The 19,108-nt window shown below is 39.3% G+C and overlaps 1 protein-coding gene across 1 annotated transcript in view; it reads right to left on the minus strand.

Annotated features, from left to right (window-relative positions):
* ttn.1 (titin, tandem duplicate 1) overlaps positions 1-19,108 on the minus strand; it is a 685,821-nt gene that overhangs the window by 10,350 nt on the left and 656,363 nt on the right. Inside the window, exons 279-300 of the mRNA XM_041201521.1 lie at positions 18,760-19,062; positions 18,350-18,655; positions 16,450-18,216; positions 16,051-16,344; positions 15,658-15,945; positions 15,225-15,524; positions 13,039-15,105; positions 12,627-12,929; positions 12,207-12,512; positions 11,805-12,095; positions 11,396-11,695; positions 10,976-11,281; positions 10,576-10,881; positions 10,024-10,305; positions 9,323-9,916; positions 8,489-8,776; positions 8,016-8,315; positions 4,212-4,514; positions 2,012-2,314; positions 884-1,468; positions 465-770; positions 17-316 (exon numbers count right to left, since the gene is read on the minus strand). Coding sequence (XP_041057455.1) covers positions 17-316; positions 465-770; positions 884-1,468; positions 2,012-2,314; positions 4,212-4,514; positions 8,016-8,315; positions 8,489-8,776; positions 9,323-9,916; positions 10,024-10,305; positions 10,576-10,881; positions 10,976-11,281; positions 11,396-11,695; positions 11,805-12,095; positions 12,207-12,512; positions 12,627-12,929; positions 13,039-15,105; positions 15,225-15,524; positions 15,658-15,945; positions 16,051-16,344; positions 16,450-18,216; positions 18,350-18,655; positions 18,760-19,062 — 10,398 coding nt within the window. The remainder of the gene's footprint in view (positions 1-16; positions 317-464; positions 771-883; positions 1,469-2,011; positions 2,315-4,211; positions 4,515-8,015; positions 8,316-8,488; positions 8,777-9,322; positions 9,917-10,023; positions 10,306-10,575; positions 10,882-10,975; positions 11,282-11,395; positions 11,696-11,804; positions 12,096-12,206; positions 12,513-12,626; positions 12,930-13,038; positions 15,106-15,224; positions 15,525-15,657; positions 15,946-16,050; positions 16,345-16,449; positions 18,217-18,349; positions 18,656-18,759; positions 19,063-19,108) is intronic.

The following is a 19,108-nucleotide window of genomic DNA, read 5'->3' on the forward strand; positions in this document are numbered from 1 at the left end:
AAATAAAAATACGCACAAGTCAATTTAGTCTTGATTGCCATAATGGTTCTACGAGGTCTGCTGACACCAGTCTCATTCTCTGCAAACACTCTGAATTCGTATTCTGTGGCTTCCAGAAGACCACCCTGTATAAACTGTCTGTCTTTTATTCGTTCCTTGTTACATTTCTTCCATGCACTATCACCAGACTGACGATATTCAACCCAGTAACCAATGATGTCCTTGCCACCATCACATTCAGGACGCTCCCACGCTATAGTGATGCTATCCTTCGTGACAGAAATAATCTCAATCTCTCCAGGTTGGCTTGGTTTATCTGTGAAATATAATTTTCAGAATTATATTAACTTTAATATAATGAAATTGATAGTGAGGCACCTCATTAAGATATAGCAGTTGCACTACAGTTGAAATATTTTTTAAAAATTGTGCAAATTCATACAATGGGTTACAATAGAACATACCAAAAGGATCCTTGCATTGGACAACATCAGATGGCAGGCTTGGATCTCCAAGACCTATGTCATTCTGTGCCAGAATACGGAATTGATACTCAGCATTCGGAACAAGTCCAACAACGGTATACATTGTTGTGGTAATATGGGTCTTGTTTTGTCGCACCCATTTATCTGTAGTAGACTCTTTGCGTTCAATAAAGTAGCCTGTGACACGTGATCCACCGTCATCCCTTGGCCTTGACCAGCACAGGCTGACAGAACTTTTGGTGACATCCAGTATTTCTGGTGGATTGCTTGGAGGCTCTGGTGGATCTAGAATGACAGTAATGAATTAGCTACAGTATGTGAAAAAATAAGCAATTAAGTTCAAAGGGAAAGATAAGATAGCCTCCACTTAAGCTTACAATGAACCATGTTCTACTTACTTAATGGTGTCTTTGGTACAACCGGCTCTTCTGATTTTAGAGGTTTGCTAATGCCAAATTGGTTTTCAGCAGAAACACGGAAGTGGTATTCCACACTTTCCTTCAGGCCTTTAACAAAAATGGAACTCTCCCTTACTCTGGAATCAACAGTGTACCAGGCAGTTTTGGGTACCTCACGTCTCTCAACAATATACCCAATAATATCAGATCCACCATCATCAGCAGTCGGTCTCCAACTTACTCTGACGGAACGAGCTTGAATGTCATCAAATTCAAGTGGGCCTTGTGGAGGATCGGGATTTCCAATCACTTTCACCTTAATGTACACTGTCTTTTTACCACATTTATTTTCTAGAATCAAGTCGTAAGTGCCTGAATCGTCTCTGTGTGCTTCCTTTATCACAAGCTCAGTGTGGGTCTCAGAAGTTGCAATCATTGCACGCATGCTAATATCACGGCCCTCTTTTGTCCATTTGCAGATGGGAATAGGTTTGCCTTTTATGGGCACTGTTAGTTTGATCACTCCACCTTGTCGTACAATCAGACCTTCAAGGTATTGTTGGTCAAGTTCATAATCAGGATATTCTGAAAATAAAAGAATTTCAACTTTAATAAAAACCCAAACCATATATTGGTGGCATCCCAAAAATTAGTTTACCTACATCATAAAGCAAGTCCGAAAAAAATGTGACAGTTCCAATTTCAAACGTGGGCCCGTTTATGCATGATTTAGGAAATCCAATGCCTGGCTGTAAATGTACTGGCCCACCTCTACTATCATCACTGAGGGCTCAGCCACTGATGGATGAGAAATGGCATTTAAAAGCCTTTTTACTAATGACCAATGAGAATCATTGAAACTCAAGATCTCTTCATCTAGCCATTTCAGCAATCGCATGCTCTAATTTTCTGATGAGGAAATAGAAATCTTATTGGAGCAAGTGCATCATAGGATAGAGGTTCCTTTTCAGATTATGTTTGGCAGTTTTGGATGGCTGACAACTGTGAAGGTCCACTGTACAGTGCAACAGACTTGGCTGTCAATTATGTTAATTAATGGGTCATAATTGAGCCTAAAATTGGGCATATTGGACATGACACAAAAGTAACAATTTCAGCATTTCTCACCTAGCATTTCAATGACTTTAACAGTTCCTGGCACATCAGCAGGCTCACCAGGACCACCAGCATTAACTGCTCTAACACGGAACCTGTATTCAGCTCCCTGTGGCATGTGAGTCAGCGTGTATTCACATATTTTTGTTGGAGTAGTATTGCACTTAGTCCATTCATACTGGTCAACCTTCTGCATCTCGATAAGGTAGCCTGTGACCTTGGAGCCGCCTTCCTCTTCTGGTGGACTCCAAGCAATGGATACAGATGTTCTTGTTGTGTCTACAACTCTTGGATTCTGTGGTTTGCCAGGTGGATCTACACAATAAAACAAATTATGCATTTTTAATGCAATTAGGTTAATTAAGTAAAGTTAAACAAGTGTTTTTAGTTGTGAGTAACTGAGGCAACTAGAAAAGTTGAAGTTTGATCCATGGTTTCTGTTAAGTTAGTTAAGCTTAGTCAAGTTTGCAATGGAGTGCTGCATTTAGCCTCATCACTATTGGGCTTGGGAGTAAACATAGGTCCAGAATCCCCTTCTTGATTGCTACACTACAATGCTTGTTAAGGATGGGTTGAAGATCTCTTCAGTCAATTAGCTAATGGCACTCATTGTCAAAGCACACATACACATGAAGACCAATTGGGTAAACCACTGGAAAGTGACCAGTTAGTCCTGAAATCATAGCCTAGCCAGGCCAGGATTTTCCTTCAGGGTGGATGCTACCAGGGAAGGATCAAGAAGTACCTCCCTCTGTCATCTGACCCTGTCATAACCCTAAAGAGTTTTACAGGACCATTGCTGTTTACCTAAACAGGGTGGGGTTGTAATATAATTCCTACAGAGTAAGGGAGCCTGACAGTACCATGGAGGAAAATACAGCATTTCTGTTACAGTCCATCCACTGTAGCACTACAAAAGGAGAGAGCCCAGTTATAGAGAACAGCGAATCCATAAATACTATGAAGGAAATCTGAACAATATAATTTTAGGTCTCTTAGAGCGGAGGCAGAAGAGAGAGATGCCCATTACTTGGCCCTCTCTCTCTTCAAATGTGACTTCCATTATTATCATAGAGTCTACTGCCCAATTCTGGTGATTCCTAAGGTTAGCGGTAGTGTAAAAGGGCAGGGAAATATCTCCACCCTGGGAGAGCGAAGGGATGATCAGCTGCTTTCCCAACCTGGGTGGAGGAAAATCAAAAGCAGCACAAGTAGGGTTGGAAATATGGTGGTAGGCCTTCCTGTCCAATTTCCTTTGATTGACTCCACCCTGCCTGATGGTCCAATCTAATGCCTTCAGAAGAAAGCAGAAGGTCAACAGAAAAAAACAAAGGACAGAAAGGAAAAATATTAAGCAGGGTGTAATTACTGGAAGATATAGTTTACACAGTTCATTTTAAATTTGTTCAGATTTTGTATGCATCTTGCCCTAAATTATATTGCATATTATTAACTGATACGTTAATGTGCAATAAATAGAAGTTCAAATTGTATTACAGTATCGATATATATAATGTAGCTTGTAGTGCAAATTTTCATTAAATGCTGGTTGGTAATGAAATCACATTTTTCTTTCCTCAAATCAATGGAAACAGCTAGGTATTTTCCATTTAACGGTTATATTGCAGGTGCTACTCACTTATAAAGGTGGCCTTTTGTCCAAATGACATGTATGTGCATTCTATAATGCTTATTACAACTTAACTGACTATTCATAAGGGAAGTCACAGGAGTGAGAAGTAACCTGTACAAGTTCATCCCTCTAGGGCATTAACATAGCGGTATACGAACTTTGAATCACTTCAATGCTTTTTTCTCCATTAACTTGCTTGATTAATTATTCCAAACATTTGAAGCACTTTAATTTAAGAAGTCAATTTACATATAACCACTGTACTTTACCAATTTTAATAACAGGGGAAATTATAGCTGTGATAATATAATTCAAAAACATAATTGATACAGTATACTCAATAAAGTGCTTTAGAATTTTACTAATATTTAGAATTAAGAATTAATGGTTACACACGTCAAAAGTAGCAACAGTGCCACTGGTGTTCTTTCATTCTTGGTAAAGATGATAATCTTCCATAAGTATTATTAAGTAGATTATTAATATTTTAACAAAACAGAAGACAGTAAATTGAATTTGTGGAAATAATTTTTAAATATGAAAATCTGTTTGTTAAGCTTTTACATTGTATCACATTACCTATTGGGTCCATGGCAACTGCTGATTTGGAAGGTCTGCTTGGTTTGCTATCACCTCTTGCATTCACGGCTGTCACGCGATGTTCATATTCTAATCCTTCTATAAGACCAGTGGAACGATATCGTGTCATGGTCACAAGTACTTTGTTGGTTCTCACCCATCGATCTGCTTTTAGTTCTTTTCGTTCAATGATGTATCCACTAATTGGTGAACCTCCATCTTCAATTGGTGGTTCCCAAGTAATTGTCATACCATCACGACAGACATCAAATACATGAGGGGTACCAGGGGGTGCAGGCACATCTGTTGGGGAAAAAGGATGCATGTGCTTTATCTTGTATAATATCATTTAGTGATCCATAGGGAATTGATTTTTAAAAATAATTTTAGAAGTATAACGGAGTATCAATGATTATGATTTTGAAGAATTCCATTGGTTCTTTTGGTTCAAGAAAGAATCCTCTTAACAGCCAAGAAGCATTTTAGGTAACCAACCCCACCATTTCAGAAATCAAGAGAAAATCTCTTAAAAATCAGGAGATTTGGTATAGAGATCAAGAGTAGCTTTCTTTTCAAACATAAACCAACATAGATTGTCATTTAGTTTATAAAAATCATTAGTGGCTTATTTAATTTATAATTAGCCATGGGTTGAAAAATTCCTGCATCTCAAATTGCTTTCCAAAAAACTTAAAAGAAATGTTATCCCAGTACATATTAAAGATGGATCCACCCTCCCACCACAATAGTATGATACAGCACAGGAGACAACCATGTAGCCTATTGTGCTGATAGAGTTATCCCCTGCTTTTCCCCGTAGCCCTGTATTTTCTTTTTCCTTTGTATATTTATCTAATTTCATTTTAAAGTTTACTATTGCAGCTGCTTCAATCACCCTTTCAGGAATGGCATTTCAGATCGCAATCACAATTCACGATGGAAAAATTCAGCTCTGCTGAATGGTCCATTTCTGTACTGTAGACTCTTACAATTATGAGGTTTATAAGATTGTTTTGTTTTGTCTTTAATTTAAGGTAAAATGAAGGGAGTTATGTGACCTGTCCTGAAGTCTGCCTGATAGGAAGCCTGTGTGGCTTGATGGTTAGAGATTAAAGGGGGTCCGGATTGTTTTACGAGGAAGAAGGTGCAAGCTGTTCACACTTGGAGACAATGGCAGCAACCTGTGTGCTAACAGCGTGTATTCTGAGAGTCAGCAACGTCCCAGAAAAGAATTGAGAATGTCAGGTTGTAAACAGTTGTCCTTTAAATTGTACACTTACATTCAAAATTAAACAGAGTTGGGATCACAATGATAGCTAATCAGCATCTCTACCTGGATACAAGGTCCATGTAAATCAGGTTGCCATGTTGGGCTTTGAGATGGAAGGGTACAGAGGAAGCCACTGTGTTTTTGGATTACAGGCTTTCCTAAAATATCACTGAGTATCAAATTCAGGTTAGTCTGTCAGGGCCCGTGAGACAGAGCAGCCAGAGGCTGAAATTCTCTATGTTTCACCGTGCTGCCATGCGGGTGGAAGCTTGAGCTCAAAGACCATACTTGTGAAGTGTTAAAATGAAGCTAGAAGATTTGCCTAGCTTGCACCAGTAATACTCTCACTGTGTAGGACAGTTCTGGGATTCGAGGTTAGCAGGCTGAGAAAAGTAAAAAACAGAATTAAACCTTTGGGAGCTAAGAATCATTTTGGACTGATCCTGGGAGCATTCAAAGGACAGTGTAACATACTGTATACCTGTGACATGTGTTTTCTCGGTTGTGCTAAAAATAAGAAGGGGGGGTATTCTTTTCTGTGGTTTAGAGCATAGGTTTCCTACAAATATAGTGTTTAGTCAATAATGCTTTTATAGTCTTTCGTAAACATCTTAAAAACATGAAATCTTGTCCTGTCATCCTTTCAGCTATTAACTGGAAGTTCAAATTTCTTTTTAAAAGTTGTCGGTCTCTATTGTAACAACTAGATGTAACGTGATGCAACCTGCATTTACAGCTGTGTGGAAGGTTTAGACACTTCATGCTCGCAGGATCAGTGTGGAAATTCTCCCTGATAATTTCTAGCTCAAAGTTACCACCCTTGACCCATTTTTAAAAATTCTGTTAACTTTCACAGGGAGACAACCAAAGCTATGTAGTGCAGGCCCAACTGAGGTTGGCTTAGCACAGAACAGTGGATGAACATGGGAGCTTCTTGACCTTCCACAGAGTACCTCATGGGGCTCTTACTGAACGAATACTGATGTTGCGTTTGTGCAGGTTTTAAACCATTCATCAATGGGGCTAAGTTACATACACGGGAGGCTTGAAACGCGGTGGAAAGTCTAGTGAACTCTCACTGTGATTGTATTCAGTTCCTAATAAGCTAGTGGATTATATAAAGATTTCCTTCTGGTTTAACCTGGGGTGGAAAATGACAACTTAAATTTCTATTTTGTCTTTAAGGTAGAAAAACAACCTTAAGATGGTTTACAGATTGCAACAGGAAAATGAACGGCAAGCTAGGAATTGGGATGGAAAATTTGGTTGAAGAGATAAATTTTGAGAAGAATTTTATTATGGAAAAAAGTCTAGAGAGGGGGGATTCTCAAGAGCAGAATAGATGCGCGTGACTGGCTTTATCACTGATGAAATCTTCCTGTCCCCACCATGAGCCTTTCAGCAGTGTTGTGTCCTGGCTGCCACACAAGCAACAGCATGCAACACGGGACAGAAACATCGGCCCAGAACTTACACAGACTTACCGAAGTGTGGAGCTGCATATTTCTTACTCAAGACTTCTGACCCAGGCCTGGTGAGAAAAAAGGCCTTTCTGTGCAGAAGGAGTTAGTCAGGGATGTGAAGACACGCCCCTTTTTTACAGCACTAGCTGCTGTATACCAGGTAAGTTTAAAGGTCCCATCATTGACAGGAAAGGAGATAAGTGTGTGGGGGTGTTCGGATGGTCAGTTGTGTGGTCGGGGGTCGAGTTCCAGGATGAGAGTAGTGGGAAGGTGGGGAGGTGTGGGGTAGTCGCGGGAATAGAGAGGGTGGTGAAGGTGGTTGGGTAGTTGTTGGAGGGTGGGGAATTGTCGGGGCAGTAGAAGGGAGTGGGGCGATAATTGGGAGGATTGGGGGGGTCAGGGAGGTGTTTGGGGGTAGGGCGGGTAATTGGGGGGGGTAGTGGTGGTGGTGGTGGTGGGGGTCAGTCGGGGGGTGAGAGGGTTATCGGGGCATCCAGTGGGGGTTCGGGTTGTGTGTGGGGGGAGTTGGGGGTCAGTATTATAGTTACTCAGGAGTTGGAAGTGGTTTTAATACTTAATTTTTCCTGGGTAACTGTTCTGCTAAGTGAGTCAGAAGCAGCCAAAATCTCCAATTTAAATTGGAGTATCGGATGGTTCCAGGTGCAGGGTAGTTGGCCAACAGAAGTTTAAACTTCCCAGGCAATTCCCATGCAGTCCTTGCCCCTCCTGCACCAGCACATCTTCTGGGGTATCTCCAGGGTACAACCCTCCAGGGAACAGATGATCTGGGCCAAGATTTCAGAGCCCTCTTGCAAGATTGTAAAATAGAATTAATTTTGGATAGAAATTGCATCTCTCATGATACATTTGTGAGGGTTAGCATGTCTGAACATTCGTCTAATTACTGAGTCTAATCACTGTTGAATTATCCTCATTTCTGCAATTGTAGTCCATTATAATTACCACAATCAATAGACTGTAAAGTCATAGTATGGTTTTTACATAAAACAATCTACAAGTTAATACCATGAATTTTTAATTACCAGTAAAATACTTTAGTATTGCACTTACTGATGGCACTCTTGCATTCCACAATGCTAGACTGTAAAAATGATCCAATACCAAAGCGGTTTGTGGCAGCGACACGGAAGACATATTCAGTGCCTTCAGTTAACCTAGTAAACTTGAATGTATTCCTAGTAACAGATTCAGACACTGGAAGCCAGCCTGGGCGATGAGCATCACGTTGCTCCACCACATAACCACTGATTGCAGCACCACCCTCTTTCTCTGGGGGCTCCCAACTGATGGTGACAGTGGTGGCATCAATTTCATCAATTCGAATCGAGCCTGCAGGTGGTCCTGGTTTATCTGAAAATAAATTAATACAATACCTAACACTTGAAAAATGATCATAGCACCACAGACAATAATAGTACATTTGTATAAGTGATGATTATCTAAGACTTGAAAAATGATTATTGCACCATGGATAGTACTCTGGTATAGATGTATTTCCGTTATGGTTTGTGTGAAAGACTTACCAAGAATGATCACTTTAATGGATTCAGTAGCAGATCCAGCAGCATTTTTTAGCTCAAGCACGTAGTCTCCAGTGTCATCTATGGTGGTTTCACGTACGGTAAGCTGAGCTACCTTGGCAATTCTTTCCATTTTGGTTCGATCGCTTTCTTTTAGTTTTGTTCCCTCAAAATACCATGAAATAGCAGGAGGTGGACGGCCACTAATTGGAATAGATAGTTCAATTGGTCTGCCAGCATGTACAGTGACAGTCTTTTGAGGTATGCCTGCCAAATCAATCTTTGGTATCACTGTTAGAAAAGAAATAGAATAAAACATTTTTTAGTAAAACCATTGTTCCATTCATAATATATCATTGCATATTAGTTTAAGTGCACATCAGTTATTTTTAACTACTATATAAAGGAGAGATGATAGCGCAGTGGTAATGTCACTGGACTAGTAGTAATCCAGAGGCCCAGGCTAATTCTCTGGGGACAGGGGTTCAAATCCTATCGTGATAGCTGATGAAAGTTTTTGAATTCAATTAATAAATCTGGAATTGAAAGCTGGTCTCAGTGATACTGACCATGAAACTATCATTGATTATTGTAATCTGGTTCACTAATGTCCTTTAGGGAAAGAAATCTGCCATCCTTACCTGGAATGGTGTACAAATGAGTCCAGACCCACAGCAATATGGTTGACTTTTAACGGCCCTTTGAAGTGACCTCACAAGCCACTCAGTTCAAAGGCATTTAGAGATGGGCAATAAACGCTGGCCTTGCCAGCGATGCCACATCCCATGAAAGAATAAATTTTTAAAAAATCAAAATTCATTTTGAAACTACACATACCTCTCTGATCTTGTACAGTGATGGCTGTTATAATTTCTCTTGGTTCACTGACACCTTTTTCATTCTGGGCTCTAACTCTGAACAGGTACTGTTCAGACTCATTTAGAGAGATTATAGTATGTTCCAAGACTGTGTGTTTAACAGTTGCAACTTTCATCCACCTTTCTGTACCAGCCTTGCACGCTTCAATAACATAACCAGTTAGTTTGCAGCCTCCATCATGTAGTGGTTTTTCCCAGGCTAGTGTGACTGTAGATTTTGTGACATCAATTACATCCAATTTCTGTGGAACCATAGGAACTTCTGAGACGAGGACTGTATCAGCAGTTTCACACGGCTCACCTATACCATACATATTCTCTGGCAAAACTCTGAAATAATACATTGTTCCCTCAGTAAGTCCACAAATTCTATAAATTGTCTTGCTGCATTTAACAGTCACTGTCTTGAATGCTCTCATAGCAGCTTCACGTCTCTCGATTATGTAATTGTTGACCGGAGCTCCACCATCAATTGTTGGAACATCCCATGTGATAACCACAGAATCCTTTGATACTTCCTTCACATTAACAGCACTAGGTGGGCCAGGCGTATCTGAGAATAAAGCAGATATTTTAGTTTCTAACCATTTGTTTTAATGCTTTAAAATGTCTAAGGTGATTACAGGAACAAAAGATTAAAAATATTGTTTTTCCACATACCATATACTTTGACAACTACAGTTGCTGACTTTTTGCCTGAGGGATTTTCAGCTTCAATGGTGTATTTTCCAGCATCATAGCGATTCACCTTGTCAACTACTAGCAGTGTGTAAGAATCTGTTGTATCAATAATACCACGTTGGTGAAGATCAACACCAGGTTTACTCCAGGTTAGCATTGGAGTGGGTCTACCTGCTACTGAAACCATTAAGCGGAGTGAGCCACCAGCTCTAACAGTGACAGTCTTTTTGAGATCATCTGCAAGCTCAAGGTCAGGCATTTCTAGAAAAATAAAATGCACAAGTGCAAAAGAGATGAAAAACAAATTATTCAAAGGATAAAATCTTCAAGAAGTTATCAATAATGAAAATGTTACTGATGATATTTCTCAGGATTATAAGGTTTAAGTTTTGGATTGCTTTTTAGTTATAATTTAATGCTAATATATTTTCAGTAACAGATATGCACACTTTATTCCAACATTAGATATCTTGCAGGAAATGTGTAAAAAAATTGCAAAACCACATGAATTGCCTGTATAATTCTACTTACCTATTCTTTCTACTGCTTCAATTTCAGCAGATGACTCACTGAATTCACTCATTCCATTAATATTGACAGAAGCAACTCTGAAATAGTACTTCCTGTTAGTTGTAAGACCTGTAATTGTATATTCAGTATTTCTTAAGTTGGCTGTACTATGTGCTCTGTACCACTGTTCCACGCCTTCCTCTTTCATTTCAAGAACATAGCCAATAATGTTGGAACCACCATCATACATGGGTTTTGTCCATGCTAGGCTGATGCTGCGTTTGGTTGTATCCACAACTCTTGGCGCTGAAGATGCTGCAGGTGTATCTGTCATTTAATTTAAATAGATAAAGCTCATAAGTATTGTATAGATTCTCAATTAAAAGAAATTTAAAGAATTAATTAAAAATCTAATGCTTACATGTTGGTTCTTTGCATAGGATATAACTTGACGATTCACTGGGCTCACTATTACCAGCTGCATTTACTGCTGTAACACGGAACTGGTACTCACAACTCTCCATTAGATTTGTAACTTTGAGTCTGGTATCGTAAATAGTAAAGTCTTTGTTGACTCGAGTCCAGCGCACACTTCGTTTTTCACGCTTATCCACAAGATAGTTACTAATTTCAGCTCCACCATCAGTTTCCGGTTTCAACCACTGGATGATGATATGCTCTTTTCCAATCGCAACAACCTCTGGTTCACCAGGTGGTGATGGAATTACTGTTTACAACAAATTGAAGTGCATTAGATTTCAGTAATATTTTTGCTATTGCATTACTAAGATGAATAATAACACTTTGCAAATATGAAAGAAACTTATTACATAGCACTCACTGAATGAGTTTCTGGCTACTGCAGGTTCAGACTCCCGTGGCACACCAGGTCCATACTTGTTAACGGCTCTTACTCTAAAAATGTATTCATTGTTCTTTATAAGTTTTGTAACAACAGTGGAAAGAGTGCTGCACTCAGCTTCAACGATTACCCAGTTAAGTCTGCTAGTCTCACGCTTTTCTACAATATAGTGTGTGATCTCTGCTCCACCATCTTCCTTAGGCATATTCCATGACAAAGTGCATTTCTCTTCTGTTAATCTGCTGATGGTAAGTGAACCATCACATGGTCCAGGTGAATCTAAAGAGAATTTGAAACAAAGTTAAAACACAAGATAACCTGAAAATAACTTCCTATTTGAAGTACATTTCCAAAAGTATTTATTGTATTTTTTAAACAGGAAACTTACCTAGCACTTTAACATTTACAGATACAGTCTTAGTTCCACTTGGATTTCTCACAGTTAGTGTATATCTTCCTGTGTCGTTTCTGTCACAGAACTTGATAATGGCAACAGCACGCTTGTTAGTGTACTGCAGAGAGATCTTTTCACAAAGCTCCAGTTCTTTGTCTCCCTTTGACCAATAGACCATAGGGTCAGGTTTCCCACCAACAAAAGCATCAAGTACCAGGTCTGATCCAGCTCTTATAGTAATCATGTCTCCAAGTAGCCTGCTATCTAGTTCAGCCTTGGGTGGTACTGTAAATACAAATAAAACCTAATAAGTAACCTTTAAAAGAGACTTCTTTTGTTACATAAGGAAATTCAAACCATTAATAGGTGTATGATGTATTTCTGATTTTAGCATACCATATTCATCTTTACAAGTGACAGCTCCAGTAGATTCAGATGGTTGACTAATTACTCCACCCGCATTCTTGGCTAAAACACGGAATTCATAGACCTCTGAGTCACTAAGTCCTGTAATAGTGTAGAAGGTGTCTGAGATAGAGGTGTAGTTGCACTTAAGCCAGCGACCATCTCCAGTTTCACTATAAGGTTTACGTTCCACGATGTATCCAACAATTTTACTTCCACCATCATACGTTGGTACACTCCATTTTATTGAAACTGAAGCCCTATCAACATCTGTTACCTCTGGTTGACCTGGAGGATCTTTATAAATACAAACAAAAGTAAACTTAAATTTCAAGTTGCAGCTATTTGCAAATATAGAGAAGTGTAATTGCAAAACATAATCTCTTTTCTTACACTTATGAATGTACTTACCAACAGGATTCTGAGCCATTACTAGTCTAGAAGCTTCACTAGCTTTGCTCAAGCCAGCTGTATTCATTGCATAAACTCTAAATTGGTATTCCAAGCCTTCTACTAGAGTAGATATTTTGTAATGGCAATCAATACATGGTATTTTGTTTTCTTTCACCCAGAGAATGCTGTTACGTTCTTTCTTTTCAATCCAATACCCTGTAACTTTGCTGCCACCATCATGGTATGGTTCTTCCCATCGAATAGACATAGCACTGGCAGACACAAAACATACTTCTGGCCTGGTTGGTGGGCTTGGTGGAACTACATTATATACAAAAAACACAATTAGCAAGTTTTTTCAGATTTCATTCTTTGGGTGTATGTTTAGATATATGCAATATAAAATAATAGATTGTATCTTTTCACTTACCAAATGGATGTTCAGCAACCACAGGTGCTGACTCCAATGGTTTGCTGACACCAAATCTGTTCTCCGAACAGACTCGGAAGCTGTATTCCATGTACTTTGCCAAGTGAGTAACTTTAATCTGAGTACGTTTTACACTAGAATTGATAAGCTGCCAGGCAGTAGTACCAGACTCACGCTTTTCTACAATGTAGTTGGTAATTTCAGAACCACCATCATCTTCAGGCTCTGTCCATGACAATACACATGACTCTGCAGAAACGGATGAGATGTCTATGGGACCAGTAACTGGGCCTGGTCGACCAATAACATTAACAGTTACAGAAAATGTCTTGACTCCTGCTGTGTTTTCAAGTGTTAAATAATATTTGCCAGAGTCACCTCTCATAGTGTCCTTCACACTTAGTGTGGTTCTCTCTTTTGTGGTTTTGATACTGACTCTATCAGTTTCCTTAAGTCTCATCTCCTCAAGTTTCCACATTACCTTAGGAGCCGGACGTCCACTAATAGGCACATCTATAGTAAAGGCACTTCCTGTTTTGCAGGTGATCATTTGATTGGTGATTCCAGATAAATCTGCTTTAGGCTCAATTTGTGGTTCTTTAATAATAACAGATGAAAATGCCTCCCTTGGTTCACTGTAGCCAGCATCATTCTTTGCTCGGACACGGAACTCATACTCTGTGTTTTCAACAAGTCCATCAACTGTAAGAGTAAGGTTTTTGGTTTGACCATCTTCAGTCCAGTGATCTGAACCCTTTTTCTTCATCTCCACTAGATAACCAGTAATATGACTGCCACCATCATGCTCTGGTTTCAACCAAGCCAAGACAGCAGAGGTTCTGCCTGTGTCAACGATATCTAGTCTCTTAGGTGGTGCTGGCTCCTCAGTGGCTACTATAGGCTCTGTCATTTCATATGGTTCACCAAGGCCAAATTCATTTTCTGCCATCACACGGAAGAAGTATGGCAATCTTTCTGCAAGTTCTTGTGCCCTGAAAATCTGCCGAGTACACTTTCCACTAATTTCTTGCCAGCTACGCCTACTGGCTTCACGCTTCTCCACGACATAATGATGAACTCGGGAACCTCCATCATGAACGGGAGCATCCCACATTAATGTAATAGAACCTCTCGTAACATCTTTGAAGGTAATTGGTCCTGGTGGGCCAGGAGTGTCTTGTACCTTAACATTGAACGTAATAGATTTGCTGCCGCTGTTGTTTTCCAGAGTAAGAGTATATTTTCCAGCATCATACCTATTGCAGTTCTCCACTATTAATATGCTGCTTGTGTTTGTTGTATTAATGTGAACATGTGGTCCAATTGAAGAATCTGCTTTTTTCCAAGTGGCAACAGGAACTGGTCTGCCTTGGAAGACAACATGAAGCTGAATTGTACCACCAGCTCTAACAATGTGTATTTGTTTGAAACTGGCATCAATATCAATTTCTGGTGACGTTAACCTATCTGTAGCTTGTACTGGAGCAGATACTTCGCAGCTGTCTCCTTTTCCTGCACCATTAACAGCACAGACACGGAATTTATATTCCTCACCAGGTTCCAAGTCAGTAACTGTGTATTTGGTGTTGACACATGCTTCTATGTTGACTTTACGCCAATCTTCAAGACTAGACTTGCACATTTCGATTATATAGCCAATAATTTCCATGCCACCATCAAAGACAGGCTGAGTCCATTCCAAACTTACGGATGTTTTTGTTGTGTCTGTGACTCTGACAACTGTAGGAGCACCTGGTGGGTTAACTGGTTCTCTACATTTAATAAGTCTGGAAATACCACTGGGGGGACCGACTCCAGCATTATTTTCAGCCATAACACGGAATTCATATTCATTCCCTTCTGTGAGATTAGGTACTTTGAATCTGGTTTCAATAATGGGTCTTTTGCTAGAAACCTTTACCCAACGCATACTCTTCTTCTCGCGCCGTTCAAGAATGTAGTGGTTAATTTCATTTCCTCCATCTGATCTTGGCCTTGACCAAGTAAGTGTGATAGTTTCTCCTGAAACATTGGTTGATTCTGGAGTACCAGGTTCATCAGGTACAGCTGTGAAACAAAAAACAGTTATCTATTAGGACTAATTGACAAATTAGAACCAGTAAAATTCTGACAAAAATATAGGGCAAATTCTTAACTATAAATTGTAAATTGTCAAACACACGTACTGTATGGTATCTGTGCAATAACTGGCTCTGAATCTATTGGTCTGCCAGTACCAAATTTATTGGCAGCTGAGATACGGAACTGGTACTCATTTCCCTTAATCAGTTTGGTGACAGTGTATGAGCAGGCTTCACATGTATCACTGACTAAAGCCCATGCAAGTCGACTGGTCTCTCGTTTCTCAATCACATAATGACTAACAACAGCACAGCCATCATTTTCTGGAGGAATCCACCACAACGTAAGTTTCTCGCCAGTAACGTTGGTAAATCGAACAGGTCCAACTGGTGGTCCAGGAGTATCTAAATAAAATTAGAACTGTTAGGGACATGAAAGTGATGTAACAAGAACTAAAATAATCATACTAATGAGAAAAGTAAACAAGGAATTGAAAAATTAAAGTAGGTTTGTGAGCTATTAATTTCCTCCAAATACCTTGAACTCTGACATGAATATCAGCTGTCTTGGTGCCTGAAGCATTCTTGGCTTCCACAGTATATATACCGCGATGATCTCGATTGCTGTCTCTAACAAAGACAGAACTAGACCCAATAACATTTGTGATATCTAACATCAATTTCTTGTCAATTTCCTTTCCATCTTTATACCAGGTAACCTGTGGCAAGGGACGGCCTTTAATGTGCACCTTGAGCCGAATACTCTCACCAGCTTTTACAGTCATGCCTTCAAAGTGTTCAGCACCAAATTCAATTGATGGTGGAACTGTAAAAGAAAGTATTGAGTAATTACTAAGTTAAAACTTCAAAGAAATAATAATTATCTACAATACCACATATACATAGTTAGCTTCTTTTTTTTGGTACTTACTGCTTTCATCTCTTGTCATGATGTTTCCTGATGATTGAGAAGGTGGACTGACTGTTCCAACTGCATTCCTAGCAATTATACGGAATTCATAACGATCACCAGGACTAAGACCTGATACTGTATACTGGCATTCAATAATATCAATAAAGTTGCATCGCAGCCAACGCCCACCTCCTTGTCGCTTTTCAACACTGTAAGCCACAATCTTGCTTCCACCATCATGTTGTGGTGGGTCCCACTTAAGTGTTACAGTTTCTCTTGTCACATCAATATAATCTGGCATACCAGGTGGATCTGATGAAGTTAGGATAGTCAATATTAGCTTTTATGCTTTGATGGAAATAGAAGTAAACACAAAGATGACTTCAGTATTATACTTTTCAGGAATAAGTTACTTACCAACTGGTGAGACAGCCAAAGTGAATTTGCTTGGCTCACTGACGGGGCTCAATCCAACACTGTTTTCAGAATAAACTCGGAACTGATAGTCCAGGCCCTCAAGAAGTCCTAAAATTCTGTAATCTCTGCCAGGAATTGGCATTGTATTGGCTTTTTGCCATAAGATGCTGTTTCTTTCTTTCTTCTCAACATGATAACCAGTGACTTCTGAACCTCCATCATATACTGGTGCATCCCATGAGATTGTCATACCATCACAGGTAATATTGTATACAACAGGTTTTCCAGGTGGTCCAGGAAGTCTGAATTGATGTTTTGCCACAACAGCCATTGACATAAGTGGCTGACTTACTCCATATCTATTTTCAGCACAAATTCTAAATTGATACTCTAAATCTTTAATCAGTTTGGTGACCTTTAAGGTTTTTCTGGCCACACTAGAACAAACCAGTTTCCAATTGGTTTGCGAAGTTTCACGTTTTTCAACACTGTAGGAAGTAATCTCACTTCCTCCATCATCTTCAGGAGCATCCCATGATATTATGACACTTTCAGATCTGATTTCATCAAATCTAATTGGTCCTTTAGGCTTTGATGGAGGACCTAGCGTAATTATAGTGAAGCTGTATGACTTTCTGGAAATTGCATTATCAAGGATTAAGGTGTACTTCCCACCATGTTCTTTCTTTATATTTTTAATACTTAAACTGGCTTTGCTTTCTGTTTTCTTGTACCGGATTTGTTCACTTTCTTTTAACAGAATGTTGTCTTTCTGCCACTTGATACTTGGTCGTGGTTTACCCTTGTAGGGCAGTTCAACGTGTACGTTGTGTCCAATTCTTACGCTAATTTGTCCTCCTGGTATGTCAGATAAGTCTGCTTCAGGTGTAATGACATAATCTTTCACAGTGATATGTCCACTAATAACACCATCACTTAATCCCTTTTCATTTTTAGCGAACACCTGGAATTCCATTTCTGCTAATTCCTTTAATTTGGTAATTTCAAATGTACAGACCTTGCAAGTTCCAGCATGTGACCATTCTTGTTCTTCTTTTAATTTCTTTTCAATTAGGTATTCTGTAATTATACTACCTCCATCATAGTCAGGTTTGTTCCATTCCAACACAACAGAAGACTTTGTTGAGTCTTTCATCGCAAGATCTTTGATTGGTCCTGGTACTTCAGTGGCTTTCACTGCTTCTGAAGTCTCACATGGCTCACCCAATCCATTTTCATTCTCTGCTAGTACTCGGAAAAAGAATGAGCTCTTTTCTGACAAGTTGGTAATCTTGAATATTGTGCTGGAACATTTAGTTGTGACACTTGACCAGGCTCTCTTTGTTGCATCTCTCTTTTCAATGACATAATTGGTAATTTCAGCACCACCATTAATAAGAGGTGGCTCCCAAACTAATGTGACAGTGCTTCTGGTTACATGTTTAATATGTAATTTCTGACAAGGTCCAGGAGAATCAAGGACTTTTACATTTACAAATGTTGATTTGGGTTCTCCAACACCATTTTCAATTGTCAAAATATACTTGCTGGTATCTTCACGGCTGACCTCAGGAATAGTGAGAACTGTAGATGACTCGGTACTATGGATGACATATCTTTCATCAGCATTTATATTTTTCTCACCCTTTCTCCAGGTGACATTTGGAGTAGGGCGGCCTTTGAAAGGTATCATAATTTCTACATCTTCACCTGTTTTCACTGTTATAGAAGTTCTGAGTGCAACATCAAGATCGATCTCTGGCTCTTCTGCAGAATATAAATGTTCATATATTAGGAAATATTCTTTATGTATGTACTGTATATACTATATATATATATATATATATATATATATATAGATAGATAGATGTTCAATGCATTCTAAATATCATAGACTTACCAAGTATGTCTTTAGCCTGTACAGGTTCTGCCATTTCAATTGGTTCTCCATGCCCAGCAATATTAACAGCACTGACACGGAAGTAGTAGTTTACACCATGTTTTAAATGGGACACAACATATTCTGTGGTTCTGACTTCACCCTTAGTAGTAACTACTATCCACTGCTCTTCATCAGCTTCCCTCATTTCGACTATGTAGCTTGTAATTACGCTTCCTCCATCGTAGACAGGTTTGGTCCAGCCAAGAGTGATAGAAGATTTAGTACTGTCCACAATCTTCAGTTTAGTTGGTTGGCCAGGTTGATCTGCAAAATAAAATGAATATTTGAATATATGAACATGTAAAGCATTGCTGCCAATTACTTAATATTTACAAATTTTCAATATGTTTCATATTACTTTTACATACCAATTGGATCAGCAGCTTTATAGAAATCAGAAGAATCGGAGAATGGGCCTGCTCCTGCTGCATTAAGTGCACACACACGGTACTGATACTCATTTCCTTCTGTAAGGCCAGAAACCTTTTGCCTTGTGTCACGAGTAGATTCCTTAAGGACCTTAAACCATCGCAGACTCTTTTTCTCACGTCTTTCCAAAATATAGCCACTGATTTCACTGCCACCATCAACAGTGGGCCTCTTCCAAGTGACAGTCATTGTCTCTTTCGTTATCTTGACAGCATCAGGCCTGGTTGGCTGACCAGGTGTAACTATTGAAAACAGAAGTCTCAAAATTAACCTTTATGTGGCAATGAA

Source organism: Carcharodon carcharias, chromosome 12 (assembly GCF_017639515.1).
Source record: "Carcharodon carcharias isolate sCarCar2 chromosome 12, sCarCar2.pri, whole genome shotgun sequence".
In the NCBI taxonomy this organism is placed as follows: Eukaryota; Metazoa; Chordata; class Chondrichthyes; order Lamniformes; family Lamnidae; genus Carcharodon; species Carcharodon carcharias.